A 10539-nucleotide genomic window follows, 5' to 3' on the forward strand; every position below is an offset into this window, starting at 1 on the left:
CATGCACACACACACACACACACACACACACACACACACACACCTGTCCCCAAAAGGAAGAGACATGTCATCAGGACTTCACTTTAGGAACCAAACAACAAAACTAAAAATGGTGAACACTAGTAATTCCAGCATTGAGAAGCCAGAGCCGGGCATGGTGGCGCACACCTTTAGTCCCAGCACTCAGGAGGCAGAGGCAGGAGGATTTCTGAGTTTGAGGCCAGCCTGGTTTACAAAGTGAGTTCCAGGACAGCCAGGGCTATACAGAGAAACCCTGTCTCAAAAAACCAAAATAAATAAATAAATAATAAATAAATAAAATAAAATAAAATAAAGAGAAGCCGGAGGCAGGATGATCAGGTACAACCTGGGATACATAGTGAAACCTATTTCCCAAGAAGAAACGTGCTGAAAGTATTTTATCTCTGGAGCAACTGGAATGGCAGGCCTGCAATGCCTTTATGAGTCGTCTTTTGCAAGATGTGCGGCTTCATTTTGCACCACGGCTTCTGATTTAGTTAGGGTTTCTATTGCTGAGAAAAAACACCATGATCCAAAGCAAGCTGGGGAGGGAAAGATTTATTCAGCTTACAATTCCATGTTGTTCATCACTGAAAAAAGTCAGGACAGGAACTCAAGCAGGGCAAGGACTCAAGCAGGGCAGGATCCTGGAGGCAGGAGTTGATGCAGCGGCCATGGAGGGGTGCTGCTTACTGCCTTCCTCCCCATGGCTTGCTCAGCCTGCCTTCTTATAGAACCCAGGGCCACCAGCCCAGGATGGGACCACCAGCCCAGGATGGCACCACCAACTGTGGGCTGGACCCTCCCCCATCAATCACCAAGATCTTATGGAGGCATTTTCTCTCTTTTTAAGTTTTTTTCGGTGTGTATTTTAATTTATGTGCATTGGTCTTCTGTCTGCATATATGGCTGTGTGAGGGTGTCAGATGCCCTAAAACTGGAGTTACAGGCAAATGTGGATGCTGGAAATCGAACACCAGTCCTCAGAAAAGCAGCTGGTGCTCTTAACCACTGAGGTGTTTCCTCAATTGAGGTTCCCTCTCTTAGATGACACCAGCTTGTGTCAAGTTGACCTAGACCAGCCAGCGCGGTTTCTTTGCATTTGGGGATGGAAATACCAGCAAGGTCTTAGAGACATGAAAGCAAAGTCTCCACATCACTAATGACACTAAAATGACACTAGTCATTCGTTGCTAATATTAATCTATCTATAACTGTCCACTAATGACAGTTGCTTTCATCCCCCTGAGACTCCCTACGCCCGTTATGCTGTGGGATGGGGTGGTTTGACCCAGGATCTCACACTAGCTAAATCTGATCTCAAATCCCCTACATGGCCCAGGCCGAGATCTTGAGTCTAACTGCAGTTCTCTTGACTCTTGGCTCTGAAATTACAGATGTGAGCCTCGGCTCGACCGCCCTGATGCTGGGACACTGGCACGCCCTATTATGGGATGTTGGGAATGGAAGCCAGGCCCGGTTGCATGCTAGTCAAGCTCTCCCAACTGGGCAACATCCTGAGGCCCTAGGGCAGTGCTTCTCAACCTCCCTAATGCTGTGACCCTAATACAGCTCGTTCCCGATGTTGTGGGGACCCCCAGTCATAAAATTATTTTCATTGCTACTTCATAACTGTCATCTCGCTACTTTTATGAATCATAATATAAACATCTATAGAAATAAATATCTGGATTTTCCAATGGTCTTAGGCAACCTCTGGGAAAGTCTTTTGACACCCTCCCCAAAGGGGTCACAGCCAACAGGTTGAGAAACACTTTCCTAGGGCGTTCCTAAGGCACTTGGCCTTCTGCAAACTTGGTCAGAGACTACAGCAGCAGGTAATCAGATCTTTTTTGTCCCTGCAACCCCCACCCTAGCAGCGCTCACTGCCTCCTCTCATGCAAGCAATACCGGTGGAGATTAACCCAGTCCTGTCCTTTGCTGCAGAGTCTCAGTCCATTCCAAACCTTAAGGCAGGGGAGGAGTCTCTAACCTGAGGCTATACACAAGTATATACAGAGATAGGGATAGGAGCCGTCTAGGGCCGCTGCCTCTCACACAGCGGACGTCAGCTTCCGTTTGGTGCTCTCTGTACAGCGGTGCAGGATGAGGTCCGAGCTGGGTCGCGGAGGCACCGCGGGCTGTGGTTTGACTCGCGGAGTCGATGGATTGTCTGCAAACCAAAGCCAGGACCATCAGAAGCCCCCAGCCTCCCAGTTGTAAGGTGCTCGCAGTTTCTAGTCCTGATCCCATCCCTAGGTCTCGTCCCGCCCCTTGGACCTGGAACCCTAAGAATTTACCTCTGCCCTCCAGCCCCGGCCCCGCCCCCGCCCCGCCCCGCCCTGGCGCTCACCCTTTGCGCCATCCGTGCTCTGCGGCCCGGGTCGCCCGGGGCGTCTGCGCTGCTGTAGGAATCGGACGCTGTTGCGGCGATAGGTGTCCTGGCTGAGGCGCTTCCGAGAACGCTGGTGGATGCTCTGTGCGTTGCGGATGGTCGACCTGGCCCAGCAGGATGCAGGTGTCAGTGCCCCGGAGTCGCTGTTCCCGGGGCACGGGTGGACACCCCTGGCATCCTAAGCCTGGCTAGAGAAAGTAGGGTACGGAGAAACTAGGACACCCTGAGATCATAACCCTGGCCTCAGCAAGTGGGTTCAGAGGGACTGGCACCCCTCAGGTCCTAAGCATATATTTACATAACAAGTGGAATGCAGGCAAGGGAACCTTCAGGAGCTGCGGGGAGCAGGGATCCTTTCAGACCTGTTTCCCACACCCACTTTGCCCATCAACATGACCCTTGACCTGGGACTGCTCAGGTCTCATTGACCATCCCCCCCCCCCCCCCCACGCATCTTCGGGCACCTCACTGGGTCTGTCCGTGACCTTCTTCCCCTCCATCCCTGTGTCTGCTACCTCCAACAACAGCGAAAGCACAGCACTAAACCTGGAAGTACCTACCCAGCCAGAAACCTCCTCAGACCTCCCTCAGGCCTGCCCCATCAGGACCCCTCTCACCTTCGAGGTGGTGCCCCGCGGCCTCTGATCTGTCGCTGGGCCTGGGTTATCTCCTCCCCAGCCTTCTGCAGATACATGGATGGGAAGTAGCCAGTGATATCCCCTTTCCTGCAAGATGGGTCACATTGGAGGCTCAGTCAGTCACAGGGTGTGTGTGCACAGAGCAGGGGATCTTCATAGTGTCTCACCCTTGGGGACCAATGCAAGCTAAGAGATTTCAAACATGCACATCTGAAAGGCCAAGCTGTTTCCTCATCTGTATCAACCCAAGCCTCTCATGCCCCCAGCCTTCCTGTCGAAGTCTGGGCAGGGGAAGGAAGCAGATGTGTTTTCTTGCAGATATGTACTGTGACACCATTAGGTCTAAATGCCTCTGGGCGATGGTGACCCACACCTTTAATCCCATCACTCTGGAGGCAGGGACAGACAGATAGATCTCTGTGTGTCTGAGGGCAGCCTGGTCTACAAAGTGACAGCCAGGACTGCACAGAGAAACCTTGTCTAGAAAATCCAAAACAAAACAAAATAGACCATCATTTTCCTTCTCGTCTGCTCTTGTTTTTATTTTGTTTGTTTGATTGCGGAAGGTCCTGGAGGTGAAACTCTGCACGGCTAATGAGGACAGAAGACTCCAGAATCACACAGCCAAGTCAGCTCAGAGCCCAAGAGAGGTTCCCCAAACCCACTCAGAGAGGTGTGTGCAGAGGGAGCGGCTCTCCTACCTGACCACCCACCAGCCATCCAGGAGCTTATGAATGACCTCAATGGCTTCACCCTCAGACAGGGACACCTCGTCCTCTTCAACAGCAGTGTACGCTTTGATGGTTACATACGGTTCACCTGGTCCGAGGAGGGAGCAGCCAGTGAGGTGAGAGTCTCCTCAACTCTCAGCTTCTTCCAACTGTCTAGCCACTACCACAAGCACACAGCCTCAGTCCCCTCAGAGCTATTTGTTCTTGCTTTCCCTTTCTAAGTTTTTTTATTTTATTTTAAGATTTTATTTATTTCATATGAGTACACAGTAACTGTCTTCAGACACACCAAAAGAGGGCATCAGATCCCATTACAGATGGTTGTGAGCCACCATGTGATTGTTGAGAATTGAACTCAGGACCTCTGGAAGAGCAGTCAGTGCTCTTAACTACTGAGCCCCTACTTTTTTTTTTTTTTAAGATAACATTTTATATACTGTAAGGATAGGACCAAAGGCTTGTAATATGAACTGAACATGCTCTACCACTGAGCCACGCCCCTAGCCCCTCCCTGGGGGATTCTAGGCAGGGGCTCTACCACTGAGCCACGCCCCCAGCCCCTCCCTGGGGGATTCTAGGCAGGGGCTCTACCACTAAGCCACGCCCCCAGCCCCTCCCTGGGGGATTCTAGGCAGGGGCTCTACCACTGAGCTACACACTCCCAGTGCTAGCATGTGTGTTCATGTGGTGTGTGGGTGTGTGTGCATGCACCCTGCTGCTTAGTTGTTTTTGCCTAAGCTGTCATCTGGGAAGTGTAGTCTCTATTGAGGTTTTACCAAAATACACCTCCATCAGAATGGGCTGTAAGCAAGTCTGTGGGGCATTTTCTTGATTAATAGATATGAGAGGCCTCAGCCCCCTGTGGGCACTGCCATCCTGGGCAGGCGGTCCTGGATTGTATAAAAAAGCAGGCTGAGCAAGCCAGTGAGCACTGTTCCTCCATGGCCTCTACTTGAGTTTCTGCCCCCAGTTCCTGCTTTGAGTTGCCTCATTGATAGACCTGTTACTTAGAAGTGTAACATGAAATAAACCCTTTGCTCCCCCAACCTGGTTCTGGTCACGGGGGTTTATCACCCCCAATAGAAAGTAGAGTAACACGAATACACCCCCCCACAAACACATGCACACACATGTACACACACATACACACCACATGCACACACACACACATGCAAGTACACACACCACCGACACACAAACACACATGCACGCACACATGCATGAACACACGTGTGCACACACACCACAATATTTTTTAACAGGGTGTCACTACGTTGCCCAGACTGGGACATGCTCTGCAGTCTGCCTCAGCAGCCTTGGACTGCAGCTCCTCCAGTCTCAGCCTCCTAAATAGCTGAGGTGACAAACATGCCCCACCACACCCAGTGGAATTTCCCAGTTTCTTTGTTTTTATTGTTTTTTTGTTTGTTTGTTTGTTTTTGTTTTTTTGGGGGGGGGGTTCGAGACAGGGTTTCTCTGTGTAGTCCTGGCTGTCCTGGAACTCACTCTGTAGACCAGGCTGGCCTCAAACTCAGAAATGTGCCTGCCTCTGCCTCCCAAGTGCTAGGATTAAAGGCGTGCACCACCACGCCCAGCTGGAATCTCCCAGTCTTAAAACATAACCCAAAAAATTCTGCTTTCAAACTCAGTGCAGACCATCCAAGCCCTGGAGGTGCCAACTTTACCCTTGGGAGTCCATGTCAATGCCACCTCCAGGAAGCCCTCCTTCCCAGCCTTTGTCAGCTCAGTTTTCTGTTCCCCTCCCCCACCCTGGTACCAGACTCCACATTGCTCACACGGTCCTGGCTGCCTTCTCTGTGCCCCTCTGCTCTGCCTCTACTTTCCTGACCAACACCATCACAATCTACCCAGGCCTCCAAGCTGAAAATAATGGGAGAGCCCCCTTTCTCTCCCTCACCCCACAACCCCTATTGCCTCAGAGGGCAGGAAGCACCTGCGTAGTTGGGATCCGGATCCTCTGCCTCGTCGGGACTGTCAAGGGGCTCCAGATAGGATGCAGGGACCCAACCTCGCTTTGTCTTCATCTGGCAAAACCACCAGCCTATGCGGTGGGGGCGGGGGGAGGCACAGAGAGGAAAGTGAGGGTGGCGCCTGGCCGCCTTCCTCCTCCCCGACAGTGGTGAGGACACCCAGTACTCACACTCACCAATGTCCCCAAACTCTACACTCAGAACCCACCCCTGAGCACGAGCTCAGAGGACTTTGCTTCGAGCCTGTGGGACAGCACCCCTTAATGCAATCTAGGCACGGGATAGGTCTGAGATGGAGGCCGAAGGTGACCTGGGCCTCAGCATGAACTCAAAGGCTACATATGCTCCCCCCCGCAAAAAAAAAAAAAAAAAAAAAAAGACCGGGTGGGGGTGGGGCTGACCGCTCTGGCTTTTCTCCACTACGTCCACCACGTCTCCGGTTGCCACGGTCATCTCTGTTCCCGAACTCTTCTCGTAGTCAGCGATGGCCCGATAGGTCTGAAGGATGATGGGGCCTGTGATATCTGCACAGAGGGAGGGCAGGGTGAATGGACACAGCAGGGAGGGCACCCCCCTTTGACCCCGTGGGGGCACAGCGAGGAAAACATGAGCAGCTACCCAGCTCCAGGCTCATGGGAGTTGTCCCACACTGCAAACTGGAGATCAGCCAAGCTCATGATGGCAGATGAGGTTAGCATGTCCCCAGAGCGCCTCTGTGGCTTTTTTTTTTAGATTTATTTATTTATTATACATAAGTACACTGTAGCTGTCTTCAGACACTCCAGAAGAGGTGATCAGATCTTGTTAGGATGGTTGTGAGCCACCATGTGGTTGCTGGGATTTGAACTCAGGACTTTTGGAAGAGCAGTTGGTGCTCTTAACTGGAGAACCATCTCTCCAGCCCAGCCTCTGTGGGTTTCAAATGTATTGTTTCAGGGTCTCACAGTGTAGGTCTGGCCTGGAACTGACTATGTAGATCAGGTTGGACTGGAATTCATGCAGGCGCTAGACTCAAGGCATCATTACACCTGGCCCTGTTTGTCTTTCGAGACAGGGTCTCATGTAGCCCAGGATAGCTTCAAATTCAGTGTATCGAGCCAAGGATAACTTTGAACTCCTGATTCTCCTGCCTTGGACTACCCTGGTGAGGACAACCCCAATCTCCAAGGTAACATGACCCCATAGCTCCTCCTCCTCAGTGTTCTGTCCGCACAACCCCACACTCCAGGTCTTTATGTCCTGTTCACAGTACCTGTGTTCCCCTGCCCCTGGGTGCCCCCACCCCTGGGTTCCCCCACCCCTGGGCACCTCTAGCCTCTTACCAGCTACATTATTCTTGCCATCTTTGGGCACCAGGTACGTCTCTGGCTTCTTCGCCCTGGAGAAAGAACAGGCAATGTGGAGCAGACCAGAAGGGAAGGTTTCAGATTACACCTGCAGGAGGACTTCCCAATAGAAAAAGGAACCAGGGAAAGGGAGGTCACCGCAGAGAGAAGGAATCCACTGGCCCAGCCCTGGGAGTGGAGGTGGGGTGGGGACACAGATTGTCTTACAAATGAGGGGGTTGTCTATGCAGCCATGCTTAGGAGGGGGCACACAGAGCAAGCTCAGTGTACTGCAAAACCCAAGGGAGATGGCAAAGCTAGCCTTCTATGCCAGCAAGATAGAGATGCTTGGCCTGGGAGGGGCTCCCATGAGCTCCGGGAGGGGGTTGTCCCTTCTGACCCCTCCTGAATGCCTCATGGTGACATGAGCCTGTGTAGATGCAGTGTTGGCCAGGGAACAGGTTTAGAGCACTGTCTGTCTGTGGGGCAGTCCCTCACCCTCTCTGAACTTGGGGCTCCCTCACCCACTGTGCATTCTGTCCCTCCCCCGGGGGAGGTGGCTACGCACTGGCTGTCAGTGGGCAGTTTCAGGTCATCAGGCCGCACTTTGAAGAAGTCCAGCAGGTGTGGGCAGCGGGAGATCTTCACGGGCAGTCCCATGAGGCCGTTGAAGTACTCAGTGAGCGTGCCCTGGCGACTCTCAGCGGCTCGTTGCCCATCAAACCACCTGGGTGCTGGGTAGGGGAGTCAGAGATCCATGAGCATACTCACACAAGTCCAAAAGTGTGTGGGAAGGGGTTTTGGAGAGCAGAGGAGGACCAACCCTTGGGGCAGGGGACCCTGCTGAGGGGCTCAAGCCGTGCTCTCACCGGGGAGGTGTGGGATGACTCTGTTCTCTGTGTGGATCTCGCCGGCCTCGATGGGGAACATCTCCTTCAGCATTTTCTAGATAGAAGAAGAAAACCTGGGCTGGGCTCTGTGGCACAGATTGCCTAGCATGCACGCAGTCTTGGGTTCCACCCTGAGCATTGCAGAAATGGGACGTGGGGTGCACACACTCAGGAAGTGAGGCAGGAGGATCAGGAGTTCAAAGGCATCCTTGTTGTGTAATGAGTTTGAAGCCAGTCTTAGATTCATGAGAAAGAAAAAAAGGGGTACTCTAAAAGATCTAAGTTGGAGCAGTTCATAACACTCACCGGGAGGGGGAGCCATTGGGTCCACAAATGTCCCATTGAAATATTCTCATTCCCACCCACCCACCCCCGTGTGTGTGTGTGTGTGTGTGTGTGTGTGTGTGTGTGTGTGTTATCTCCTCTGTCCCTGTCACATTCATTTATTTATTTTGAGACAGGGTCTCACTATGTAGCCCTCGGAAATCCCCAGGCTAATCTGATTTCAGATACATGCGGAGCTTGAGGTCCACAAAGGCAGAGGCAAAGCTGCCCTCCCCCAACACTCACATGGAACTCGTAGATCTCGGTGAATTTTCTGTAGACCACCTTCTCCGACAGGTCCTGCCACTTAACCAGGAACATGTACACCTGAGGGGCATTAGAGCGGAGAGGGGCACTCAGCACCCACGAGGGCCATGCTGTGCCCCTGGGCTGCCTTTTAGCCTTGGATGGAAGGCTGAGGGGTTGTGGTGAGGCAATCTTTGGGGGTTTTGTTACATTGTGAGACTCTGTCTAAAAATACCCCTGTGATTGTCTCCAGAGGAGGGATGGAGGACATGAAGGAAACACCCAGGGTGACCGCTGTCCCTTCTTCTGGTGTGGCTTTTGGTTGTGGAATGACTCAGAACATTTATATTTAGAGAAGGGGAGAGGAGGGAGGGGAGACTTAGCTCTTACTGCTGAGGGTCCCAGGTAAACAGCTTACAAGTGCTGGGCGGCACCATCTCCCGCCTGCCTTGGGTGGAGCAGACCCAGTGATAGAGTCTAGCTATATGGGCAGATATTCTTCGACCTCATCTCCCCAGGGCAAACAGGAGACATCGTCCCCTACTAGGGATCCAAACTCAAATGTAACCAATATCATAGAAGAAGAGAGAAAAAAAAGCCACAGTTTCCAGGCCTCGCAGGCCGCCATGCAGGGCTACTCCTAGAGCTGACTAGACAGGGAGGTTTCCTGGGAGGAGTGAGCCTTCGTCCTAGGCACTGGACAGAGGGTGGTTGAGCTCTGGCATGCTTGGGGGCTCAGTGTGAAGACAGAGAGGGAGGCAGCTGGGACGATGCACAGGGGTATCTGCCCACCATGGCAGGGTCCTTTGTGAACACCCAAGAGAAGCCTGAAGCCCAAGGATAAGAAAGCCCTGTGCCTGAGAGGTCCTCATGGAGGTACATCTTCCCCTGGTCCCCCCCCCCACATCCTTCCCTTGGTCCCTCTCCCCATCATAGCCTCCCCTGGACCCCTCCTCCCATATCCTTCCCCTGTTCTCCCTCCCCCCATATCCTTCCCTGGTCCCCCTCCCTCTCACATCCTTCCCCTGGTCTCCCTCTCTCCATATCCTTTCCTGGCCTCCCACCTCCCTTATCCTCCCCGGGTCCCCCTTCCCCCTCACATCCTTCCCTGGTCTCCCTTCCTCTCATCTCCTTCCCTGGTCCAGGTGTTTTTTGGGTAGCAGCAGAGTGATAGCACTGTCCCCACTATGCGCTCCTGCAGGGCACTCTTAGGCTACTCACATAGTGCTGGCTGGGGACGAAGCGCTTCTCGAAGCCCAGCAGGGCGATATGGCGAATGAAGGTATCCCCCATGGCTGGGCCGTGACAGGGACACTTCCCTCTATAGCCTGGGCTGGGCCTTAAATACACTAAAAAGAAGAAGTGGTTTCTGCTGTTTGTGGGGTAAGGGCGGGGAAGGCCCAGGAGGCTCTTAGACTTAAGTCTTTCACTTTCTGAAAATTTTTGAGCTTCAACAGAGTGGTGGGGCAGCCAGGGGCCCTGAAGCACAGAAACCTGTTCCAACCTACATCATGGCCCACCCCAGGCACTGGGACCTCTCTACAGTTCTGAAACACTCCTAAAAAACATGGGGCTGGAGAGAAGGCTCAGTGCTTAAGAGCACTGACTGCTCTTCCAGAGGTTCTGAGTTCAATTCCCAGCAATCACATGGTGGCTCACAACCATCTGTAATGGGATCTGATACCCTCTTCTGGTGTGTCTGAAGACAGCTACAGTGTACTCATATTAATAAAATAAATCTTTAAAAAAAAAAAAAAGCCTGTGACCCCAGCCCTTGGGAGGTAGAGGCAGGAGAATCGGGAGTTCAAGGCCAGCTTCAGCTATATAATGAGTTTGAAGATAGCCTGGCCTACGTGAGGTTGCCTTTAGAAGCCCTGTCTTTTCAGGACCAGGACTGGACATGGCTCAGCAGATAAAGTCCTTGGCATACAAGCCTGAGGACCTGAGTTCTATTTCTAGAACCTACATTAAAGAAAAG

At 52.5% G+C, this 10539-nt stretch overlaps 1 protein-coding gene across 1 annotated transcript; it reads right to left on the reverse strand.

The window, feature by feature from the left end:
- Positions 1-571: 571 nt before the first annotated feature.
- Positions 572-9862, reverse strand: Ncf1 (neutrophil cytosolic factor 1). The gene is made up of 11 exons (XM_021162927.2): positions 9783-9862; positions 8562-8642; positions 7971-8046; positions 7670-7835; positions 7099-7154; positions 6178-6300; positions 5740-5847; positions 3756-3873; positions 3034-3141; positions 2375-2520; positions 572-2194 (listed from the first exon to the last, which is right to left on the reverse strand). The coding sequence occupies exons 1-11, from the start codon at positions 9852-9854 to the stop codon at positions 2076-2078; spliced, it is 1173 nt and encodes a 390-aa protein (XP_021018586.1). The 5' UTR covers positions 9855-9862; the 3' UTR covers positions 572-2075.
- Between the last annotated feature and the right edge of the window lie 677 nt (positions 9863-10539).

This window comes from Mus caroli, unplaced genomic scaffold (genome assembly GCF_978045245.1).
Source record: "Mus caroli unplaced genomic scaffold, Mus_caroli_1 scaffold_4, whole genome shotgun sequence".
NCBI classification, from domain to species: domain Eukaryota; kingdom Metazoa; phylum Chordata; class Mammalia; order Rodentia; family Muridae; genus Mus; species Mus caroli.

Excerpts from the sequence above, each read along its gene's own strand:
- Ncf1 (XM_021162927.2), bottom strand. The coding sequence starts at position 9,854 with ATGGGGGATACCTTCATTCGCCATATCGCCCTGCTGGGCTTCGAGAAG. Across the intron at positions 3,142-3,755 it reads GATGGCTGGTGGGTGGTCAG|GAAAGGGGATATCACTGGCT; the intron begins GTAGGAGAGCCG and ends CCCATCTTGCAG. Across the intron at positions 2,521-3,033 it reads CGCGGGGCACCACCTCGAAG|GTCGACCATCCGCAACGCAC; the intron begins GTGAGAGGGGTC and ends CTGCTGGGCCAG.